Source organism: Fringilla coelebs, assembly GCF_963513975.1.
Source record: "Fringilla coelebs genome assembly, chromosome: 4".
Classification (NCBI taxonomy): Eukaryota; Metazoa; Chordata; class Aves; order Passeriformes; family Fringillidae; genus Fringilla; species Fringilla coelebs.
In genome coordinates, this window is record NC_140032.1 from 26,570,199 (window position 1) to 26,595,870 (window position 25,672).

Genomic DNA, 25,672 nt, shown 5'->3' on the forward strand with positions numbered 1-25,672 from the left:
AGCTTAATCAATCAGCATTTTTTTACAAAATTTTGTAAAATACAGTTATTTGATCTCTCCACAGGGCCAGTGTTGTTGGATGAGTTTGTGGAATGGTATAAAGGAAAACAGATGACATAGGAGTTTAACTATGCACAGCCACTCAAGAGTCACTGTTACCACAGTTATGTCAACCATTAGCCATAAACTGCTATTTGTATCAAAGTGCATGCTGCTTTTCTTGCACTGCATCCCTTTGGCAAGGAACTTTTGATGTTTGCTATTTAACAAGCTAGCTATGCTTGCTGTTTAGCATTGTTCTCTTTGAAGGCTGCTTTGCATTTTGTATTTACACTACAAATTGGTGAACTTGCCAGAGTCTTCACTGTGATTATGTGTATATTGCTGTCTAAATTTTGTATATGTGTATAAAAAAAGGCTTCACCTAGGAATTATTTCTGCAGAAATGTATTGTAAAAATAATTTTGTGGCATATTTCTAATCAGCACTTACATGTCTGTTGAAACTTTAGTTATTTTGTTTTTCTTTTGGTCTCAAATGTAGCATTTCAGTCTTTCTGGACATAGTTATGTGAAGAACTATTTACGGTTTCAATGTTACTATTTGAGATGCCAATTTCTGAGAAGACATGCTGTGATTTCCTTCACCAGAACTTGCCAAACCTGACCTAATGCTTTATAGGAATGAAATATTGGTGTCTTAAAATATATATATACATATAAATATTTAAACACTGTAATAGTTGTACATGCCACAGATGATTTCCATTTGAAGAAAAACGTACTGACTTTTTAATGTTAAAACTGCAGTAGTCGTTACAGGTACAAAAGAGCAAATTAAAGTACCTTTTAAAAATGGGTTTTAGACTTTTGTAAATTGCCTTTGGCATATTCCTTTTAAGTTTTGGTGTACCAAGAGTGTTTGGTCTATGTTGTGATCTAGTGACCCAATGACATCGAAAGTGCTAGCTGAAATAAGTGATTTGGGGAATGAAGTATGCTCACCCCTAGCACAGACATAATAAAAGCTTTGGGGATTATTTTGTTTGTAACACTAGTCTTTCCAAGGGCCTCCAGCTTCGTGTTTCTAAGTACTTAAAATATGTACTTCTGATATCAGAAAAACCATGGTGTTGAATAGTCAAAGTATTACTTTTTCTTTCCTGTTGGGGATTAAAGTTTCCTGGCAGAATGTCCATTGCAGGCAATGGGCATGTAAGACACCAGCATTAAGTGACAGTACTTTTTAGTAGGGACCACTGCCTGTTTCACTCATCTCTGTCTGTAGGTGATGGTTCTAGTGATTATTTTGGGAAAAAATGAGTGAATGGAATAATGCTTAAGTTCTGTAATTTTGTCATGTTGCCTTTGCCTTACCCTTCTTTATTAATGTTAGTGTTGATATTTCTAAATAGGTCCTTAAAGTATCAGGTGCTATTAAACTTTTATCCCGAAGGATTTATTAAAATGTCATTGATTCATGGAGCATTTAACAACAAAGGGCCAGTGGGTGTTTTGGAACAACAAATAACATTACTTTTGTCAAGAAATATTTTAGAAGGTATTGGCAGTTCTGTTATTTCGCTAGAATGCCATCCAGGGGAACAGGAGGAAAGCACTTTAAGTTGAAAGTGAAATTCTCTTCTGTATTGAAGGTTCTATCCTTGCCATCAAGTGAGGAACAGCTGCCATTGACTTGACTCCTTTCAGGATTAAGTCTAGTTTAGCAAAAGCACATTAGCTTGCTGCCCTGGGCCAGGAGGTTGTAGTTGTCATGGTACAGGTGGTCATTTGTGTTCAGATCTGTTTGTTATTGTTCTTGGTTTTTGTTTTTCAAGCTCAGCTGCCAAAGACAAAAACTGTGAGTCTGTTTGTGTATATTTGTATATACGTAAATATACAATATACATGCAAATACAAAACCTAGAATTTCATGATGCTAAGAAGAAAATACTACCTTTCCTGTGAAACAGCTACATTTGGATTTCCATAATACTAAATAGTGCTTTTTAAAGTTAGTAGTGGTAAAACATACACAGTCAGTGCTTTCTCATGTACTAATGCACATAACCTTAATTCCATGTTTGATGCCAGTTTGCACAAGAAATTGAGTGGAGTGTGGTATTTAATGTTTACAATAAGCCTCTTAAGAAAACACACCTTTTATTAAGACTTCTGATGTAAATGTGTATATTACAATAGTATTACTGTAATGAAATACCAGTGGAGCTGCTGGTTTAGTTCTTCAAAAAATGAACTTAGAAGCAATATAACTTTTAACATAAGGCCAAATTGTGATTGCCAAGATTTCAAGTGAAATAGATGTAATTGTTCTTAAAACATTAAGCTAGTTGTTGACTCTAGAAAACTATTCAGCACAAATTGGTGTGAATCCTGCAACAAATACAAGTTTGTATAAAAGGTTTTGTATGTCACAAATAACTGAGCTTCCAATAATGGAAGCAAGAACCAAAGACACTTTTAATCTATTACTGTTACAGGTATAGCTTTCATATAGCAGGATTGACAGAAATCGGTTCAGCCAGGTGTTGGCAGTTTTGCAAATGTTTATCAGAATAAAAAATTTACTTAAAAGCAAAGAAATGGGGAAAGAAACCTCAGAAAGTACATGAGCTCTGTAAGCACACAAACTTCCATTTTTTAAATTTGGCTAAAACTAATTGGGAGTGATGGAAAGGAAGAATGTGTTTGGAAATGAATCAGATGCTGCAAATTTTTTCTTCCATTTGAAACAGTATGAATCTGTAGTCATCAGCAAGTTTATAAACATGCATCTTCATAAAATAAACCACAGATTCAATTAAAGCTTGTTGAGACAGCTTTACAGACATTTATAGTGAACAAATGGACTAAAATGGACCTGTGTGGTTTGATGAGCTTCCCTCTGCTATCCATTCTGTTGGTTTTGCTAAATATGCTGATAAACAAAAGATCCTAACATTGCCTACTCCTGTATAGTGGAGAAACTTTTAATAGTTGTGGAAACTTAACTAACATACTCAGTTAATCTTGTATTTAGTACAAGTGTGGCATTTGCTTTTTCGTTTATTATGCCATCAAATAGCTGATGTAGATTTTTTTTTTGTTTGATTGTGGGCTCCCATCCCATCCCTTATGAAAAGTAATGTACAAAGCATGCTGTTTTCTGGGAGAAGACACTGAGAGGTCATTCCTGAAAAGTGTTATTGGTCTTGTGCTAATGCTACTGGTGTACTGTTACTGAACTTTTAGCAGAAACTTGATGATCAATTTTCAGTTCATTTTTGGTATTTGGGAGGTGTAAATTGGAAAGACAGTAAAAGGGAAACAGTTTGCAGAGACTATAGCAGTTGATGTTCTTTGATTGATGACGAACATTTGGAGCTCTTTGCGCTCAGTAGTCTTAAGAATTTTTTCAACCTAAATGATTCTATTAATATTAGTAACCAAAACAGTCCATGAATTAAATTTCCTTCTAAAGCAAAGTAATACTAAGTGTTTAAAGTATTAATATAATTCTCTATTACTGTTATTTCTTCACTTTTTATCTTTTCCAAAGAAGGCAAGCTGAAGAACATAGAAATTATTGAAAATATTTATGTACTTGAGTTTTCAGTTAAAACCTCTTTAAGGTTGTCTTTATGCTACAATAACTACTTGGGTTATCTTTCTGCAGCCATTTCTAATTCTGTAGAGGCTTCTCCCATTTTACCACAAACATGTGTTTTATTTCATCAGAAATATTCTCACACAATCAAAATTAGTCATAGCTTATTGCTACTTCATTAATGTTCCCAAGTTACTATTTTGAAGGACAAGAAATGGACTTCAGTTGTGTCAAGATTTTCCTAGATTTCTGTTGACCTTTAGTCACAAGTCTCAGAAATTGTTTGATACTCTTGGAATTTATATAGGCAGCTTTAAAGGTTAGCTTGTGCCCTGGTTTTATTTATAGCTGCTAATACCTCTTTCTAGGCCTTATATTTTGTCTTTTCTTATTGTTGTAAAAGTATGTAGAATCCATCCACAAACAGAATGGTTTGTTTTCTGTAATTGAGACCAAAATTCAGCTTAATTATTTTTTTGTTTGCTTGCTTTTATTTTTTAAATCCTCACCCGCTCCCCCACTATGTGTGTGTGTGCATGTGTACGTGTGTCCAAATGGCACCTACTGACACTGCTGTGGCAGGAGCAGCAGTTAACCTGTAACTGTGAATGCTTTACGTCTTAGTTACTTGCATATTACGTAAATAAGGTGTGCTAAACTCCTGTGACTCACAATATGATGAAAATACTATTATGCTACCTAACATGAGTTAATCCAGTTGATTTTTTTTAGGTCTTTTCTTGGTGTTGTTATAAAATGGCATCCCACAAATAAACAGTATTTGTGTTGGTTTCAGAAACTGACTTCAGATTTTTCTGTGATTCATACTTTAGAAATTCTCATATCTGAACATACCTCAGCCTTTATCAAGTATTAGCAGGGAATTTGTCTTAGGATCTTGTCCCCCTGGTTTCTAATAGTGGAGCAAATCAGTATTTAAAACTGTTGGGAACAGGTACACGTATCAACAAGGTTATGGTTTGAATGGAGTGTGTTGCTGTAAAACAGTACTGTAATACAAAAATTTTCAACAATTAGTGAATTTGAGCAGAAATGTCTCAAGACAAAATTTTACAGAAGCATAATTGTTACCTACTCATCGTGGTCCAGCCTTTTGACCCACAAGGTCCTCATAGAAAAGCTGTTGATGTATGGAATGGATGATCAGATGGGTGAAAACTGAAAATGGTAGGGCCCACAGAGTGGTGGTCTGCAGAGCAAAGTCTGATTGGAAACCCCCTGCTGTACCCCCAGGGCCAGAGCTGCGTCCAGTCCTGTTCAACTTCATTACTGACCTGGGTGATGGGGCAAGTTTGCTGATATGGCAGAGCTGGAAGTGAAGGATGAGTAGCCAGAGGATCATACTGCCTTCCAGAGGGATCTCAGTGTGCTTGAGAAATGGCCTGACAGGAACTACATGAGTTTCATCCAGGAGAGGTGCAAAGTCCTGCAGCTGGGGAGGAGCAGCCCCCCGCACCACTGTCTGCTGAGGGCCACCCAGCTGGAAAGCAGCTTGGCAGAAAAGGGACCGGGGGTCCTGGTGGACACTGAGTTGGAGATGAGCCACCCCCAAGTCCTTGCTGTGAAGAAGGCGAGTAGTTCCTGCCTGATTCTGACAAAGTATTGCCAGCAGGCTGAGGGATGACTGTTCCCTCCAACACAGCCCTGATGAGGCCACACCTGAGTATTGCGTCCAGTTCTGGGCTTCCCAGTACCAGAGACACTGTGACATTCTGGAGAGGGTCCAGTAAAGGGCCATGAAGATAATGAAGAAGGAAATGAAGGGATGGGAACTTCTCTCCTATGAGGAAAGACTTACAGCTGTTTGGCCTAGAGGAGAGAAGGTGCTGTGGGAAGTCTTACTAAAGTATTTCAATATCTAAAGGGAGGGTGTAAAGAAGACAAAGACTCTTCAGCCAGTGCCCAGTGACAGGACCAGAGGCAATGGGCATTTACTGAAACCTAGGAGGCTCCATCTGAACATCAGGAACTGCTCTGTTTTTCTGTGAGGGTTGCCATGCACTGTTACCGAGTCTCTCCTCAGAGATACTCAAAAGCCATCTGAACATGGTCCTGAGCAACTGTCTCTAAATGGCCTTGCTTGATCAGGATCATTGGACTAGGTGACCTCCAGATTTTGCTTCCAACCTTCACTTAAAATACTACTTGAAGTGGATGTATTTACATTGTAATTAGAATATTGTAATGCAGAACCCATCCTGAAGAAGTTTTTCATTGTGTTTGTTTCTGATGAAGGCTGGGATTGGCTTTGCCAGTTCTCAGAATGTAGGCTGTTGCTTACCTGTATTTATCAGAGAGGGTGAGTACAGTCTTCTCTACCATGAAGAATTTACTATCCAAAAAAGTTTCTTTTGTTGATCATGTGTAGGTTAAATGTGCATGGCTTCTCCTTATATTTAAGGGTTATTTTCCAGCCCAATTTTAAGCATATTCAGGAAAGATTGACATGCTTTGTACCCACAGTAAGTAACTTGACAATTATCAAACTATTATGTGTTTGAAAATGGGAGGTTTTTTTCATGCTGATTACTATATTTGAAGTTCTTGATCTGTTTTTAAAACTCCTGCATTTTGTCCTGTCCTGATTCACTGTTTGAGGGATTCTGTGTCCTGTCAGTTGTGGAGCTCGGCAGGCCACTGCCCTGTGAGAAGGGCCCAGACTATTGCCAGCATCCTCTTGGCTGATTGCTCAGGCTTCATTTACAAATTCCTACAGCATACGCTCAGGCACCTTTTTTATCCAGCTTCTGTGACTTTGTGTGACTACCCACAGTCAACAGCAGTGAGCATCCTACTAGCATAGGTGTCCTAGAAAATTCTCAGTGGCCAAAGAACCTAAATCAGTTTTCAGTGTGAACAAGATACAGTGGATGAAAGGTAAGGGAATGTGAGGGTACAGAATTGGGGTCAGTGTGCGTGGGACTATACACTAACCAAGTGTATACAGAGGGACATGCTAACATGGGGTGGTAGGGAGGAGCTGAGGGTGATGAGTACTGAGTGGAAGTCACAGAAAATACAAAGGTTTTATATTAAAGAGCAATTGCTAATGAACTAATATGAAGGAGAAGCAGCTGAGTTTGAATTTGGATGAAGATGTGGTAGAATGGAGAGGCAAGTAGCAAAGGACAGTGGCAAGATTGGGCAGCCATGCGAAGATAAGTTTGACAAGAACAGAAGAGAAGTTTGACAAGAACTATGTCTGACAAGAACAGAAACTTTTCCACAACTTTATGGCATAAAGGGAATCTTAGAAACCCTGCAGCTTGTCACAAGTAGTCTGCTTCTCACAAGTACTGTCTGCCTCACCACTGCAGCATTCTCGTGGTCAGAAAGAAAGATGAGAAAATAATTTTCCAATATATATTTTGAAATGCTATTGGACTGTTGCACAAGCAAATGGCAAAACATTTCAGTGTATGAGATACCAATAGAGCACTCGAGCACATCATTCACAAAATTGCCTTGCTTGCATAGTTAGATTTCTTAACATGTTAGTAACTGCAACAACCAAAAGGTGACAGTCCTTGGAGAGGTGTTAATGATGTTTGAAGACCCATAGATACCAAAAAGAGTGAGTCAGTGCTTTTTTCAGGCATTGCAATTTTAAAGTTGTTTTGGCCACAAAGAACTCGTGTGGATAATGAGCTTTACTAAAACTGGCAGTGGTGCTTTGTTCTAGGTGCTTTTTTTTAAAGGTAGTTTCCATGATGTAGTGTGCCATTGGACTTGCTCCTCTTGCAATGGAATTGAAATGTGTTCCTTCTGTTTGGAGTTTTTAGGAGTTAATTGTGTCTTTGTGAAAGAGTTTTCCCAGAGTTTTAGCCAACATCCTGCATTTTCCCAGAACTGGGTCTGCTCCCTTTCATGATGACATTTCCCTTCAAGGACTTGCAGCAGTGGTACTGAGTCAGTTGAAAGGGCCTTGGGCTATATTCAGAGGTAATTTTACTTTACAATTGCTATCTTTTGGCTACTGATGTTCTAAAATAGCAGTTTTGAACTTCTCTTGATTTTCCCCCTCTTAAATAAAATTCTCAAGTGGATATAGGATCCTTTGTCTCTTTTAAAATTACCCTGCCTGTCACCACATCTGCAAACTTCGGGTGATGTCCCATTATAGCTACATTTCTATAACTGATGTTTCTGCAGAATTGAATTCTATTCTGTGTCTTTGAGAAAGGTGGTTTTCTTTCTTTTGCCAAGTTAGAAATGTAATTTTTGAAATGTAATTGAATACTGCTTGGACTTTACTTATCTTTGCTACACTAGGAATTCAGAGATAATCCACAAATCTGGCTCAAAAAGCAGAAGACAGTAGTATGTACTATTTCACTGTATAGGTTGAGTCCTATAAGAAAACACAGTAATAGTAATAATGTAAATTTCCATATTGCATTTATTTTAGACAAAAAGACAAAACTGAGTATCTGAAGCAAATTCCAAGGAAAATTATATATTAGCATCAACTACCAATAATGAGAAAGTAAATATAATTCAGCAAAAGCTTTATTCATATTTTTGACTAGCTTTTTATCAAGTCTGTTACTGGGGTTTTTGCGAGTACCCTTATAAACAAAAGTCATTTCACTTTAAAACAAAATAATGTTTGCACCTTCTGTAATGACATAAACACCGTGGGAGGTTAGTATTACCATTTTGTGTTTCAGCTATTGAAGTTTGTTCTCCTGCTTTGCAAAATATTAGCAAATCCATCAAATGCTCTTTTCTTCTTGACAAAAAACTGGTCCTGTCCCGAATTTGTCTGACTTTTTTGGTTGAGATTTTCACTGAAATTTTGAAGGTGTTCTACAGTTGTTGCAGAATGGTTGTCCAGCTCTGTCAAAGTAGTGTGATCCTTCGTCTTGCTGCAATCAGTGCTTTCAGAGATTGTATTTCCTGTAGGCTTTTGTGGGAAGGAACAAGAACTGTATGGTGTTCTTTCATTGAAGAAATCTTGTGGGATTGAGAAGGAATATGCATCCTCATCACTCTGATCCAGTTGGAAGGGATCATCTGTTGTGAATTCTGACTGTGTTTTCCCAGAACTATGAAGATGCAGCAGAACTGCTGTAGGACAAGACTGCATTTCTTCAGGCAGACTGTGATTGCTGGTATCCTGCAATTCTGTGAATCCATCAGAATTTTTCTCATCAGAACCTCTTTGCATTTTATCTGCCCAAGCCTGCTTCTCCTGTGGTAGCAAGTCATCTTGCTGTGTAACAAACATGAAATGTTTTTCAGCTGTGTGTTCAGGCAGCAATTGAAGAGACGATTCTTGGCTGGAATGCAGCAGTGATGATTTTTTTACAACTTCATTCAAACCAGTATCAATGGGAGCAAAAATAAAGCCATTGTCCTCAGATGTACTCATGTTTCTTTGTAATGTAATGTCTGCTTCACCATGATTCTTTTCAGGGGAGTTCCAGGCTGTGTGCTCATCTGTACTTTCTGCTGGTGCATTTCCTTTTTTTTCTGTGTGGCTGAAGCTGAGGAAGTGCTGTGGTTCTCTGGGAAGAAGAGAAAGCTGCAGTTCATCCTCTTCAGAAGTTATCTCTGTGTCATATGTTGGAAAAGGTTTTAACTTTGGTACCGTGTTACCAAAATCTGTACTTTGACTGTGGAGAGAATCAGAAATAGAATTTTCTGCTGTGGACTCTGCATTAATGTCTGCTTCACCATGATTCTTTTCAGGGGAGTTCCAGGCTGTGTGCTCATCTGTGCTTTTTGCTGGTGCATTTCCTTTTTGTTCTGTGCAACTGAAGCTGAGGAAGTGCTGTGGTTCTTTGCGAAACAGAGAAAGCTGCAGTTCATCCTCTTCACAAGTTTTCTCTGTGTCATATGTGGGAGAAGGTTTTAACTCTGGTACCATGTTACCAAAATCTTGACTTTGACTGTGGAGAGGATCAGAAATAGAATTTTCTGCTGTGGACTCTGCATTAATGTCTGCTTCACCATGATTCCTTTCAGGGGAGTTCCAGGCTGTGTGCTCATCTGTGCTTTCTGCTGGTGCATTTCCTTTTCCTTCTGTGTGACTGAAGCTGAGGAAGTGCTGTGGTTCTCTGGGAAACAGAGAAGGCTGCAGTTCTTCCTCTTCAGAAGTTTTCTCTGTGTCATATGTGGGAGAAGGTTTTAACTTTACCATGTTACCCAAATCTGTACTTTGACTGTGGAGAGAATCAAAAATAGAGTTTTCTACTGTGGACTCTGCATTAATGTCTGCTTCACCATGATTCCTTTCAAGGGAGTTCCTAGCTATGTGCTCATCTGTACTTTCTGCTGGTGTATTTCCTTTTCCTTCTGTGTGACTGAAGCTGAGGAAGTGCTGTGGTTCTCTGGGAAGAAGAGAAAGCTGCAGTTCATCCTCTTCAGAAGTTTTCTCTGTGTCATATGTGGGAGAATGTTTTAACTTTGGTACCATGTTACCAAAATCTGTACTTTGACTGTGGAGAGAATCAGCAATAGAATTTTCTGCTGTTGACTTTGCATTAGTGAAATAATCAAGTGTAACTTGAATTTCTTGACTTGAAGAACTAACTGTATCTGGATCTGACATGCTTACGTGGCCACTGCTTTTATCAGTGTAGGTGGATGCTGTTTCCTGCATGGTGGTATCTGATCCATAATTAATAGTGGTTTCAAAACAGGCACTGTTCTCATCTTCATTTTTCCCAGTCTGCTGAAGTTCAGCAGTAATGTTTGGAGACTCTGGTGGTGTTACGAACTTCTCAGTTCCACTGTCTGTGTTGGCTTCATCGAGCGGTGACTGACTCACTGGCAGGGTGTCACTAACACCAGCATGTTCCACTTCAAAGTCTGCTAAAGAACTACAGTCACTCATTGTGAATGGAGTCCCTTCAGCTGAAGAGCTGTCACCAAATATATCAGCTGCAGCATCTTTTTCATCTGAATGTATCCTTTTACAGTCATGCTCTGTCGTGGGAAAGTTGTCTACTGTTTCATAGAGGCCTAAACTCTCAATATCTGCATCTCTTCTAAAGCTACTGGGTGAAATAAAATCTCCAACATCACTAGGTATATTTTTGTTGCCATTTAGGCGAAGTTGTTCTTCACAGCTTTGCCTTCCCTGCATGAATTTTCTAGTGTGCCTGGGTTTATGATGTGAAAGAACACCTTTTCTTTCTGGAGAATCTGGTGTAGCTTTTGGGATCTCAGACTGCAGCAGACCAGAGTTGTTTCTTACTTTGCTGTTTGGTGTCATTTCATTGCTGTTCTGGTAATCTGTCCTTACAAAAAATAGTCCGGTATCATAAATGTTCACGCTTTCATTATTGTCAGTACTAGTTTGGACTTTTGAAAATGCTGGTGTTTTCTTCATGTTGATCTCAGTATTGCTTTGTTTCTGGTACTCTGCTTTGGGATTTGGATTTGGTGAATGTACACCAGTGACATTTTCATACACAGTAGAAGCTTCTGTAGGAAAAATCTGTGTGTTTCTTAAAGAATTCTTATCACAAATGAACGTATTTCGCTGCATATTTGTTGGCTTGCTTGCAGAAGACTCTCTGCTCAAGGTTTCATCTGAAAAAGCTTGGTTAGAATACGTGTGTTCTGAACCTGAATTTTTGTTCCTGCGCAGGCGTCTCCACAGGCTCTCCAGGTAGGGTCTAGCAAAAGCACCCAGACAAAAAGCACAAATAAATGTAATGAGCACAGAGAGGGAGACAGCCAGTGCAAAGTTTGGCTCAGTTTCATTCTGTCTAGAAAGAGTGTCCCTGGCTTTTCTAACCAAAAATGCTGAGACTCCTTCTTTCACCTCTATATTGTAAATCAGATATTTCTCTTTTGTTGTATTAAAAAGACACAAATATAATCCTTCAGCAGTTTTCTCAGCGTTGTATATCACTAAATTATTCATTTTATCCAGTGTCATATGAGGAAGACTGTGATTTTTTGAAATTCTGCCCTTAGGTGTCCACCAAGAGACTCCATTGCCTGAAATGAAAGAAAATACAAACTTAGTCTTTGTTCAAAGCATAGTATACTTGCTTTACAGGGTCCAGTGATATTTTAAAAAATATACTCTGGATGATCTCTCATAATTTTATTTATTAAAATGAGGTTTATTATAAACCTCATTTTCCTTTTATCCATCCCAAGTAATTTTACATGGCACAAAGTCTGTTAAACATTACAGGCCTGTCCCAACTGCCTCCCATCTAAAAACACAGTATATATATGTGGGGTCTTTATTGTAGACTTTACAAGAAAAATGGTAATGTGAGGAAGGAGGTCACTGAAATCATCTAAACAAGGTCAGGGTTGTACTAGAAACACCTGCTGATCTTCCTTGTGGAAGAGACATCTACAGCCAGCTGCTCTGCAGCCTGGCCATGGTCGCTGTGTGCAGCTGTGGGATAAAACATCACCTCTTCACTGTCAGTCTTTCAACCACTGTGATTTTCCTCTAGTTCCTGATCTGACTGCAGCAAAAAAGTCTGTAAATCAAGGGTATTTCTACCAACTGAGTGTGCGCCATGGCTGGTTGTTGGCTTTTAGCAATTTGTTTCAAGGTTGCATTCTTGGCTTTGTCTTTGGATCAGCTTTTGTTCCCAGCTGAATTTTGCTGCAATCCAGTCTGTTGATTTTAATCCAGGTTTCTGTGACTTTTCTTGTAAACAGAGCAGGTGGCATTTCTGACAGGTCCTGCATATTTTCGTTTAGGGATGAAGCATTCCCAGGGGAAAAACCTCACCACCTCCAAGTGCTATTAGTCCATTAGAGTCAAACCAGTTTGCCTTATGGCACAGGACAAATACACCTTCTGCTCTGAGTTAGGTCTTAGTTTTCCATCTGCATAGTAAGTCTTAGCTCTCTAGGTTTTGTTGCTTATACCCTCAATGTTCTCTATTAATTTTAAATGTAAGTGAAGTGTGGGCTACAGTGGCTGTACTTCTTTAGAAGAACTAGAAATGTTTTTCCCTGCAAATAAACTTTCAATTCCTTTTGCTGTAACTGAATACTGAAAATTATTGCATCCTTCTTGGTTTTCTACATGCCTCAGAAGTGCCACCCTGCTATTTGGTTCTTTGTTTCAGTCCAAAATAAACCAATACTTTTGCAATGCATTACTTACTGAAACTTATTTGAATAGAATTTAGCATCACTTCTTCCTTTAATCTAAGGAAGGAGATGAAGACTCAGGAAACCTAACTTTCAAATATTCTAAACAGAATGCTACTTTCTAATGAAATATTTTTGCATGTTAAATTGTTATTCAGATATTTTTAAACAGTGTCTTTAGAAAGACACTTTTAAAATCAGATTTATTTGATCATTCTGTATTCATTTGGATTTTAGTATCATTTGAATGGAGTGCCTGATTTACATACCCCTTATGTTGTCCAAGTTACAAGTCAGCACTGATGTGTTCCCTGTTGGGACTGTGGCCTTTTTGAGCACAACATTGTCCCTGCAGTTTAAATGGAAACTTGAAAGATACAGCAGAGGTTTCTGGGAGTTGTTGGCAGACTTATTGTATGAAAGGCTCCATTTCTGCCTTGTGGAGTCAAAGACAAAATGAAAGAAATGTCTAAAAGCATTTAGCCTGCAGTTAAATATCCAGGCATTCTTTGACAAATACACTTCAAGGTGAAAAATGTTCAAACTGACTAGTATCTGTGGCAGAGGGATTGTCAGAGCATTTTCACGGAGATCCACGACCTATGTGGAAACAACAGAGAATTAATTTGATAAGGCTTACAGTGGAATTCTTATTGCAACATCTTACAACAGTGTTTCAGTGTACAAGCAATTCTGTAGTTCTGTGAATCTGCTTAGGATTTCAATAATGTTGTTCTGAGATTTTTAATGTAGATGAAAAATTGAAATGGTGGTGTTTGGGTGTCTCCCATTGCAGACTTACCTCTGTGTGAATAGAGAGCTGCAGAGCACTTGCCATGGAAGGGATGGGGGTAGAAAGGGACATGTATGGTTAGGGATTGGTTTGTGGCATAGAGAAATCGTGAATTTATGGTTATATCTGTTATTTTAGCGTGTGTTTTTTCCTACATGTAAAAAGTAAATATATGAAATATTATTTTCACCATTTTCTCTAGTTTTTAAATTCTACACTAGTACTATAATCAGAAACATATAATCATGCTGAATAGTTGGTAAATAATATCTTTAATGATTACCATAAAATATTGAAACAGCTGTATTGTTTTAAAACCTGTAATTTGTTGAGATCTCTGAAGGCATCTGGATGAATTTTAGTTATCTTGTTGTTTCGCAGGTCAATGTCCTTCAGCTGTGAACAGTTTTGAAAATCCTTTGGGTCAATCTGTTGTATGGCATTGGATGACATATGGACAGTTTGTAAAGACTGCAGGAGGCCTAGCCCTAGGAAGAAAAAGCCCCTATTTTACATTTCATATTCTTGTTCTCTCAATTGCATCAAGTTACTTTGTAAAATTCTTTGCAACAAAATTCCTTCCATTCCTCACTATTGCAATGAGTGGCTGCAGCCTTTGTGGTATGCCTTTCCTAGTCAGGGATTGTCCCATTCTAAAAGCTGCATAGCATCAACAGCTGGCACATTAAAACATTCACAGTCAATCAATGTCTTAAAAATGGACACTTTCATAAAAGCCACTAGCATTTCTTTCTGTTATCAAAATTATTCTGACTTTGATTTCTGTACTTTGAGCAAGCTTCTCTGGAGAACTGGAGGTAGGAAAGGAGTGTGAAAAGGCTAAAATATATTGAGTTGACAAGATCTGAATATGCTAATTGCAAGTAAAAGATAGAGATGCAAAAGGTGATACAGTATCTCCTATCCATTTGCATGTGCAGTTTTATGGGAGTTTTTCGTATGTGGAAGTACTTGAACTGTATTCCTAGGATGTAAAAGCAAATGAAAACAAAACCATGTTGTTTCTTATGCCTATCTGCCTGTGAATTACGAAGCATGACAGTATATTCTTCAGTGTATCCTAGTTGCAATAACATCCACCTTGCATGAGGAACACTTTTGTTTGCTGGAGACACCTAATTCTTTTGAGGTGCTGTGAAGGCAGACCCTGAAGCTCCAGCCTGCTAGGTCCAGTGGAAAGGCAGGCACTTGAACACTCAGCATGCCCACTGATGCTCAGTGTTCCAAGACCCCAGTGCCACTCTAGAGTGATTTTTGATCATACAGCACTGTTGAGAAGCTACTAGTTCTTAACAATTTTGCCCTTGGTGCCACCTTGTTTATCAGAAACCTCTTTTCTCAGACAGCAGTTCTGTTTGCTGAGTAATTGATCTTTGGGTTTATTGTGAAAAGCAGAGGGAATGATTCATTCCTGGTATAAAACTAGAGGTAGGTGATAGGAAAGGCATAGAGAAGTTCTGGCACTTCATAAATTCATCAGTGTACCTACATGAGGAATTGTACTGTGGCTACTTCCCTGAATTTAAGTTTGTGCCAAAAATATACACTGGTATGGCACCAGTGGGTAGCAGCCTTACTCCTGTGGTGGGTGAGGGAAGGTAGGGGAAGAGTTTTTCTGTGGGAAACCTCTGGTATAGAACTGCATATCGTGTTTTCTTTCCAGAGCTTAAACCTCAGAATTTTAGTGAAGTGTTTTGGACAAGAATAAGGTTCTGAACATGTATTTAAATTAATATAGGATTTAAGTATAACTTGAAATAGGGTGGTACCATGCACAGCAATTTGAACTTAAAAAACTGAGAGCCTCTTATAGAAGAGGATTGATCTGTCTGACCTTCTGAGGCATCCTATAATGGGCAGTCAAATTTATCTAAATCAAACAAAATCATATTTATCTATATCAAAACAAATCAAATCTTAATGGATATATTTTAAAATGTAAGCTTTTCTATACTGCCTATTCAGATACCTTTTCTATACACATACTACAAAATCATTAAATGAAATGGGTTTCCTGTGTGCCAGAGAATTATTTAATAGCATAAAAGGTGAAAAACAGAACTTTCATGATCCTGTGGAGGGGCAACTATATTATCTTTGTGTGACTTTGTGGGATAAGTGGCATTTTTGTTTGTCATCACTTGTCCTCCTTTATCTTCAAACTCTCATGAATCTGATGGTGCTATTAGACATCAATAAAATCAACATATTGTATAGGACAGGGTTGCTCATCTGGTAGCTTCTGCTTCATTTAAACTGTTTGGTCACTGTGACTCATCCCTGGATAAAGGCTAAGCTGCCCAGCATAGTTCAGTGACCAGCAAAGCCCTTCTCAAAGTCTCTCAAAGCCTTACAGCACTCTCCTATTAGACCAAGGTGTCCCTGTGATTATTAAATGGCACTGAGCAAAATTGTTAGCAATGAACAAAATGTATTTTCCTGTCTCTGAAATACTGAAACTATAGCAAGTCTTATTTCAGAGTGTTGAGTTCCTTTTGAAGGGTAGTATGAAATGATTGATCTGTAATTTTTTTGGCTTTAAAGTCCACAACTGGGAGGTGGAGGCTGGTAGTTTTCCAAAGATCCATACTCCCCCTTTCTATGCAACAAGTAAGAATACTGCTTGGGTTCTTAAAAGATAAAACTGGTTCTATTTGACTGCTATTAATGCAGTACAGTTGCTAACACTGTATTAAAAAACCTAACAAAGTAAACAACTGATTTACTTCCGCCTCTATTTGCCAGTGGAACTTTCCCTCACCTTAAGTATAATAAAATGAGAAAGTCACATTCTGGATTCAGTAAGATGTACAAATTATATCCTAAGCCAACCTACCCCTTGAGAATCAAGTCCTTAAAGATTTTTGAAATGCTTACCTCTTGGAACTGTATTAAGATTATTTCTTTCAACTGACAATACTTTCAAAGCAGGCAGGAGACGATCAACAATGCTGTACTTTTTAGACCCATGTGCAGGTGTAGGCATTTCCAGTGTGAGGGTATGGATGGCATTACCACTGAGGTTTAGAGTTTCTAAATTGGGTAAATTTGTACAAGTAGTTAAGGTGAGTTCAGAAATCAGGTTGTTACTGAGGTTCAGGTGTTTTAGCATCCACTCTTCATTTCTTCCATCAGAGCACACAAAAGTTTTAATATTATTGTAACTCAAATCAGCTGTTACTGCTACTTGTGATGTATCTTCTGGAATAGTAGATATTCTGGTAAAAGAGCAATTCAGTAAGAACTGCCCATCCCACCGGCACTCTGAACGGCGATGTGTAGCAGGAAGGATCCGCTGGGACTTGGCTCCCACTGATCCAGGAAGATTAAAGTAAAGGACCACAGCTATGACATGCAAGTGATAGTTATCCATAGTATCTATATGTAAAATGTAGAGTTACGGTTAAATTCAGCACAAGGATAGAAAGCATAAAGAGTTTGACATTAAAAAAAAAATCTACACCGAATAATCACAGCATTACCAACATTCTGCCTTGAACATTCAGTTTTGGAGTCTTATTTTCAAAAAGCGCATTCATAAACTGGTAACCTCCCTCCTCCCCCCGTCTATCCCAAAAAACAATTAGAACCTTTTTTTTCCTTTTCCAGCCTTTTGGTTGAGAAACGCAACTTCTTGGGAGCTTGAGATCTAACAACAGTGGAGACTTTTGAACTCTGCTTCAGGTATTGCACACAATTACACTGAGCAAAGTCCACCACGTACAATCTATGACAAACAGGTGTGGAACAATTTTTATACTTCCAGCTGTCATATCAATAACACAACAATGTATTTTTAATGAAAAACTAGATTCTTACAAATAACACTTCTGGACTGCAGCTGCATCTTAGAATTTATTGTTTTATTTCAAAACAAGCATTTGAAATTCTACTGCCTTTCAACCATTGGCACAACCACCACACTTAAAGATGGTGAGAGCTCTTCACCTGCAAGTTGTTTCAGCATACCCAGTATGGCATTTTACAGAGGCATGTAGAATATACTTTATACATGCAGAATCTTAAGTGCATCTGTGGGACTGAAATAAACAGTGTTCCACTCAATGTTTTAAATACTTATAAAAAAATGTACCTTAGGCAGTTAGAAGATAAACAAGTAAATGCTCAACAGAGGCATGTGTGGTGCCAACATTTCTCTAACTGTGTAATATAAATATAAACTATATTAACAATACATAGTGGCTAGCAAATTGGATAATTTATTTCATTTGGTATTTTTATGATTGGTTTTGCTACGTTTTGACCAAAAAAATCCACACTTTAAAAACAATTCTGCAGATCATGATTTAAGAGTACCTTTATGACAAATCTTTCAGCTGTACATTGCACACAGTATTTTAAAAAGAACTCTTGATACTTACAAGAATCCAATACTAGCATATATGCATGTCAGTATTAATCAGAGAAGAGCTTTAAAATGTGTTTAACCTACTTGACCAAGGTAGTATCTGTAATTTTTAAGAGGTACTTCAGCTTTGAGGATACTGCTCTTTATATTTTTTAATATGTGTTTGCATTTGTATACAAAAAGTGACAAATTTCCATTAGCATGAGAGTGAAAATTCTAAAAACATTAGTTCATTTCCTCCTTTTAACTCTAACAGATACTGAGTCACTGCTTAGCAGCAAAGGTGGGTGTAAAGCAGCAAAATGTGTGTTAAAGTGTTTAGTAACTATTAACTCTGATAAAACTATGAGGTCCATGAAGGAAGTATGCAAAATGTTAGTACTTCCCTACAATCTTTTATGTGAGAACTCAGTGTTTTTAGCTACAATATATTCTGCTTATTCTGATTTTGTCAGAACAGCTCCACTGCTGTCCAGCCCAAAAAATGCAACAACTACTAAGCATCAAAATCTGGCTTTGCCTTTGAGCAGTGAGGGAAATACGACTCCTCTGACCTCCCCCATGTGCTGTAATGCCTGACTGATGAATACCCCTCCAAAAATCACTTCCACCCATACACATTCTGTATGAGTGCTTACTGCCTGCCAGTAAATTTAGAAACTGGGACCTTAGATATGAATTTCTTGTTACAGCAGGAGCTGATTTGTATTTTATGGAATCTTATGTACTTTGAGCGCTGTAAAACAAGGGTAGATAGTTTATCTTCCTGTAACAAATAATCAATTCTGAAGTTAATGTGAAAACTCACATAATTTTTAGGTAAAGAAATGTGTGCTTATCAAAAAACTTGTCAAAAAGCTGTTACAAAGTCACTTTGAGACTTCCAATATTAAGGTTACTTTGTGCTACTGCAAAACAAAGCAGTTTTAAACTGAAGAAATACATGGGCTGAGGAAAGAGGGAATCTTATAAATAGCTGGTCTATTTTTAGCACAAAACACCTCACTGCTGCAAAAGCAGTTGGAAGGTTCTAATAGGCCCCAGTTCACCATAGTTTCACTGCTGACAAATTCTGATACACATGTATTTATCTTGCTGTCCTACCACCACATTTATTATTACAGACCTGCAGTTTAACTTCAGAATTTAATCTTTTGATGTTCTCAGTAATGCATCAGTACGGACATTTATGAGGAAGGAGAGACCTGATCTCAGACACTGCTGCAACAGTTATGCTCAGATTATTACTTATTGATTAATGGACTCAGACACTGTTCACATTAGAACACCCAGGAAAACACTATTTTTGGGTAGTTAGCAAGTTGTAAGTACATTTTAAAAAATGTACTTTTACTATAAGCACGTTTTATAAGTACCTCACATAAATTAAGCAACTGCAGAATGCATTAACTGCACAGGTAGAATGGAAGTTCAAGCAACACTTCAATAACCACAAGACTACTTCAAAATTCAAGTTAAATTTCCATACTCAGTATTACTTTGCAAATATTATTTATGATAGCATAATTTTTAACAACGTGAGAATGAATACATGGCAGAAATAATACAATATTTTAAAGTGAATCTGCCACTACCCCTCTTAGTACACATCTGGTAAGCCACCTAAATTTGGGGTAAATCAATATATCAAAAAGAAAGAAGAGAAAAGTCTGCCACTTCAGCCATCCTAGGAAAATCTATTTCCAACAAAAAGCTGACATTCCTGTTGAAGTACTTGAGACTGCAGTTGTATTCTCAGCAGTCTGCAAGGTCTTGGGACGTAGAACAAAAACTTCCTCTAGAGTCAACTGTAGGCAGTAGAGCTGTTGCCAAGATCATGTTCTTTACATATATTCTACTGATCCCAATTCAAAAAGGTACTTCAGTATGCATTTACACTGAAACCTTACAGATTCAGTGCCACTGTTGCAGCTAACAGGATGATGACCTAATGTTGCTGACTGTAACAGCCTTTCCTTAAAAATACTATGTAAGAAATGCTAGTATAAACTGCTGTAAAAAAAGAAACCCTGGAAGGCATGCAATTACTTCATACAAATCTATGTAAACACCAAGGAGGCCTGTCCCAGCAGCAGTTGTTTCAGTGTGTGGCTCCACAGGGGTTGACAGAGGTCTGGCAGCCCATGTTGTGCCCGGTGACCTGGACCTTGAAGAGCGTCCCGTCCGCGCACATGCACAGCTTGAAGCGCAGCCAGTTGCCGTTATTGAACTGCTCCCCATAAGAAGAGCTTGGCAGCCGTGACGGGCTGACCATCACAGTTCCGTTCAGGATGATGCTGTTTTCCTATTAAGGAGAGCAAAAAAAATTGTAGAATTACAACTTCTAATGCAAATAAGGCAGATTGTTTTTGAGAAGGACAAACTGGTTTAATGGATAAATAACATCTCTAGGATGGTTGTAGAATCAACAATAATAAAAAAGGTATGTATACAAATGTTTAATTTTTTAATGAAAATTCGAGTGATGCCTATGGATTTCTAGTCAGCAATGTACTTTGCTATTAGTGGTAGATTGATATGGAGAAAGACTTTTCATGTTACATTCTTATTAGCAATTGCTGTAAATATAAAATATGCAACAGGCAATTGAATTCATACATGAAATTCATTCACACTTCAAAGTGCATATACCTCTATTTTTATCCTTCTTTTCTATCACTCCATATATACTGTCATCTTAATCTCCAAAAATCTTAAAGGAATGCCAGTGAGTCTTACAGCAGCACAGAAGGTAATGCTCCAAACTGTATGCTCTGCTCGTCTGACAAAGGTTGTCAACCCCGGTTAAACTTCCAGAGGAGATGAACTCCTTTTGGTATTCATGTCAGTACAGAGGTCAATAGCTTAGCTTTAACGGCATGGTAGGTTTTTGGTGTCTTAACAGTAGTAAATCTATGTTACCTGAAGCTACTCAACCACTACTTAACAGCAAAGTAATAAATCATCTATTTAAATCCTACTAAAATACTGACTTTTATGCATGAGTAACTTATAGTAAAGTTTGAAACTATATAAAGCTACATCAGTTTACTATCAGCCTAAATCTGAAACTAAGCTGTTAAAAAAAAATGCTTTGATTTGAAGTACTTACTGCTTTAAGTTCCATGTTTCCACCCATTCGAAACTCAATTGTCTTGCCTGTGATGAAAACACCTTCATTTCCCCGGACAATGGCACGACCATCAACCTTTATGTTTAGATCACTGGTTGCATTGCTGGTAATCTAAGAACACAACCAAAAAAACTGTATTATGGATTAATGAAAATGTGCCACTTGTGTTTGTCTGAGTAACTTTATTTACCTTAAAAATAGTGCTGTGCAATTTAATAAAAACCTTGAATTTCCCTTCTGCCACTAGCTTCTGCATATTTGTTATTTTCCATGTTCAGTTTCAAAACAGGATTACTGAATTTTAGAAGGTTTGTGAAATTAATTTTTGTATAAAGATAACAATTCATATGACAATTTTATGGGATACACAGCTAACACTTGTACCAAATACAGGCTTCTTGTTAAGACAGATTATGTAAATTTACCCCTCTGTTTTCACGGAATCTGTTCCTCCTATGTATATATGGTTGTGAGTGTTTTTTCTGCAACAGGATTGCTCAGTGCTTCCAAAGCACACTGAACCCCCTATGAAACCACTAACCCTACTCCACTCTTACACAAACAAACAATGGGCTGTATTCTCATTACTTACAAAACGTAAGAAACATACCCTCTCTGTAGAGGCCTTTTGTACATTCAAGATTTTAACTCCATTTGGCAGATGAAACTCATGAGTTTCATAGTCGGTGCTGAACAAAGTATTTTGTGTTCTTGGGTCAACAAATTCCATGCCAATATCACTGGTGATAGAAGTTTTGTCTTTTTCCACGCTAAGCTTGGTTGTTCCTTGCTGAAATACAATCTTCAGAAACAAAGACATGAACTTAATGATGTTTCAAATGTAACATTTATTAGCAATGTGAGAGCAATTCTCTAGTGTGGCTCACACACTTTCAATTCATGGCGTAACTTACAGGCTGATTGTTCCCAGTGATCACCAAGTCTTCGTTCCGTCTCCCTCCCACAGTGCTTTTATATAAGGGATGTATAACACCCATGTCAGACACCTGCTTAAACCGCAGCAAGCCGCTCTCATGGAATTCCATACTGTCACAACCATTGGGACCAATTCTTATCACTGCCCAGATAAGCAGGGTAATCTGAAAGAGAAACACACTTTCAAGGATTATGTTGATTGTTCACATCTTCCTACCACAATTATTGTATTAATTAGATGTTTTATTTGAACAATTATTAATGCCAGTGTTTAAGTGAGCTTTAAGTGAGTTTACTTTAGTTTGTCCCTACTGAAAACATCATAACACGTTTGATTATGAAAAGCATTTTAAATGATTTTTAGATTTACTTGAAACAGTAACTGAAATTATATATATATATATATATATGAAATATTAAATCACATCCATAGTAATATCTTTTTTATGTTTAAGGGTAATAATTAATTAAAAAAATTTCCTGAACAGTTCAGCTTGGTATATAGTATGTTGAACTGCAAGAATGCATCTCCCAGATGGATGTGCAATTATGAAAAATAATTTGTTACTTCTCATTGATCAAGCAATAAAAATGTGATTATTAGAACAATGAGACTTTAAATTGTAGTGGCTTGTTGATTCTGAATGTTCACATAGAGCTCTGTAACATAAAATATAACCATGTTTTATATGCCATATATCCTGAATGCATACGTACTAATAACACTTCTCATGAGGTGACCATTATTACCAAAATATTCATGCCTGAACTTACACCATTGTTCTATCTAACCTTGCTCAGACTACAAAAGAACTAAAAAGAAAGAAGAAAAATGAGAATCTCCTTCAGTATGTTTTAAGTCCTCAGCTATACCGGAAACATTTTTTTTTAACTGAACTGTCAAAATGAAATACTACCTAATGTTGCTTACACTATAGCTATTATACTCACAATCAGATTGATGACGGCCAAAATAAAAAGAACAACAATCACACATATGGCCAAGTTGCCTTTCCTGCCCCGTAACCCTGTCTTATGGAGACGGTCTTCATCAATTGGAATGTATCCTGCTTTGAAGTTACTGTTGTGCTCCTTATTAACATTCCTGCGTTCCACAGCCTTCTCTCGCATAGACTTCTTCACGGGGCCATTAGAGCTTTGCTGTAACACAAGGCATGGGTCAGCTTTGAAATGTATGCAAATTAGATACAACAGCACACACATATGTATGCAAAAAATGTAAATTGACTAGTGGGATATATTGGATTTTATGTTCAGGATCAGATTTAAGTCCGGCACCTGGCTGTCAGAATATACACTTAGAACCACAGCAACCTCTCCTAGCACAATGACTAAATTTAAAATCCAGATACTTTCAGACAATATATGGCTTTATATCTCATTTTTATCATGGCAGATAGGAATTATTAACTATACTGTTACAGTTAAATAACTAAAACCAGCTACCAAGAAATTAATTAAGTTTTTAGCTCTCAGGGATGATACAGGACATAATTGGCAGGTCATCTGCCAATACACAGGATTTTAGTTCCCTCCATGCTCATATGTGATAGATTCCCAGTGACTATTCAAAAAGAGGGTGGTGGATAAGTTTTTAAATTAGTTTGACAGCACAGGGTTTGTGTTCAACTCCTGTTGCTTGCATGCGGCATTGAGAAAGATATCATGAGGCTTCAAACTTGGCATGGGGAACTTGGTCAGAGTAGCTTTCATATAATAAACAGAGATTGTTATGAGATTGTAAGGGAAATTCTGTCAATGTAACAAAGTAATAGAGGAAACTCTTGTACATATTCATAGTAAAAATAAACCTATAATGTATTTTCGTAGCTGTCCAAAATTTTGTTCCACTTCCCTTGAATGGAACGGTTTGTTATTTAGGGATTCACATCTTCAAAGAAGGAGTTTGATCTTTTGGATGGAATTAAATTTTCTTCACTTGAAATGAACCCTAAAGTAACTGCACTTGCACATATGTCCACTGATGTAACAAGTAACAACACCGTGTTTTCTTCTGCTGTAGAAGAACTATGAAGAGATGGTGTTGAGAAAGGTGCTTGACCTGGACGAGTCTGTGGAGGCTTCGCTGCCTCGGAGATGTTCTGGACGCCCTGTGACCCTGCAGAGCCCACAGGAGCAGCGGAGCCCCGCAGGCACCCACGGCTGCCTCTGGCCCCCTTAGGCAGCGCCAAGCGCCTCGACAGGCGCGCCGGCGGCGTCCGCACACCGCTCAAATGCCAGGCGCCTCACGCCCCGGGCACAAAGTATTTCTGTCACACACCCACGCCTGCGGGCAGGACGGCGCCGCTCCGGGCCGCCCCGCCCGGACAGCAGGTTCGGGCCGTCTCTCCCCGGCACGGCCGAGCCCATCCTGTCCGAACAGTGCCGGGCACAAGGCGGGAAGGGCCGCCCGAGCGCCGATTCTCCCCTCCCTAGCCGGAGCGCTCCGGCACCACACCAGCCTCGCCCGCCGCGGCGAAAATGGCGCCCCCGCCCGCGCACCCCCTCCGCGAGTAGCACGCCCGGCCGTACCGCCTGCTTCCCGCGTCCCCGCTACCCCCCTGGCCCCGGCGGGAACGGCGCCACCGCCTCGCCGCGCCCGCGCCCCGCGACGGACGGACCTGCTCGGGGGCGGCCGCCGCCATCTTTCCCCACCGCCGCCGTTACGGGGGGGCCGCGCGCGCCCCCTCGTGCCGCTCCGCGCGCCGGGTCCCTGCGGCTCGCGCCCACCGGCCTTACCCGGCAGCGTCACCTGGCGGCCGCGAACAGTCCACGCGCCCCGCGAGGCGCCTCGCAGCCACCCCAGTACCGTGGCACCGCCATCGCCGCGCCAGCCGTTGAGACACCACCGCGGCTGTGGAAGCCCTCCGACGCGGCCAAGCCCAGGGAAGGGGCCCGGGCTGGCATTACCATCTCCATTACACCTGCGCCGCCCGAAGAATACTCCCGAAGGCACAGCAGAGCGAGCTGACATCTAGCCATGGCCAAAGAGTTAAATAGCGCCCAGGAGCTGGAGAGCTGGCAGCAGAACTACGAGGTGAGTCCTGCCACTCCTCGGGGCCAGAGGCAGCGGCCCTCGCTCGGCGTTCCACGGGCCGGTCTGTGACCCTGCCCGGCACGCGCGTGCAGTTAGCGCAGTTTTAACACCTGTTAAGCTCCCACAGCTTCGGTTATTTGGCTTTTTGCCCGTGACAAGGTTTACTGAAAATAAGGGTTAGAGGTTAAAAGTGAGATTTGATCGGTACCGGCCGTCTCCTCTCTTAGGAGAGAGGAGAGCGTTGAAAAACGGCAGGTGAAAGGACTACGGTTGGGCTCGTGCTCAGAAGGAATCGCTTGGGGCCCAGGAACGGTCAGGAAAACGTGAGGGAAAAGGCTGCTGAAAGTGAGAAGGGGTTATCCAACTCCCCAGCTCTTTTGGGTGGGGAAATCTGTTAGGGTGGAACGCTGCTGCGAGGCAGCGCGCGGCGCGGCCGCCAAACGGCTGCAGAAACGGCGGGTGGGGAGGGAGCAGCGTCCGTTAGAGGAGACGGCCGCCGGTGGGTGAAGCAACGGGAGGTAAGCTGAGGAGCTGAAACAGTAGAAGTAGTAGAGAAGGTGTAAAATTAGGGAAAGATGAGACTTCACAGCTGAGAAAAAAAGTCTTGCTCCGCTTTGCTCAGTGGAAAAAAAATCTTGATAGAATTTTCCG

At 39.3% G+C, this 25,672-nt stretch overlaps 3 protein-coding genes across 8 annotated transcripts in view; 1 reads left to right on the top strand and 2 right to left on the bottom strand.

The window, feature by feature from the left end:
* The window catches only part of DCUN1D4 (defective in cullin neddylation 1 domain containing 4), a 41,297-nt gene extending 36,931 nt beyond the window's left edge, over positions 1–4,366 (top strand). For all 6 annotated transcript variants that reach the window (XM_084205291.1, XM_084205292.1, XM_084205293.1 and 3 more), the window contains one exon: positions 65–4,366. In XM_084205291.1, coding sequence (XP_084061417.1) covers positions 65–120 — 56 coding nt within the window. In that variant the 3' untranslated portion in view covers positions 121–4,366. The remainder of the gene's footprint in view (positions 1–64) is intronic.
* Positions 4,367–8,293: 3,927 nt separating this feature from the next.
* Positions 8,294–16,898, bottom strand: LRRC66 (leucine rich repeat containing 66; the record flags this gene model as incomplete). The annotated part of the gene is made up of 4 exons (XM_084204001.1): positions 8,294–11,583; positions 12,981–13,311; positions 13,823–13,992; positions 16,403–16,898. The coding sequence occupies 4 exons, from the start codon at positions 16,896–16,898 to the stop codon at positions 8,294–8,296; spliced, it is 4,287 nt and encodes a 1,428-aa protein (XP_084060127.1).
* Positions 16,899–17,373: 475 nt separating this feature from the next.
* On the bottom strand, positions 17,374–24,659 carry SGCB (sarcoglycan beta). The gene is made up of 6 exons (XM_084205192.1): positions 24,606–24,659; positions 22,915–23,124; positions 21,942–22,127; positions 21,638–21,829; positions 21,007–21,138; positions 17,374–20,199 (listed from the first exon to the last, which is right to left on the bottom strand). The coding sequence occupies exons 1-6, from the start codon at positions 24,627–24,629 to the stop codon at positions 19,996–19,998; spliced, it is 948 nt and encodes a 315-aa protein (XP_084061318.1). The 5' UTR covers positions 24,630–24,659; the 3' UTR covers positions 17,374–19,995.
* Between the last annotated feature and the right edge of the window lie 1,013 nt (positions 24,660–25,672).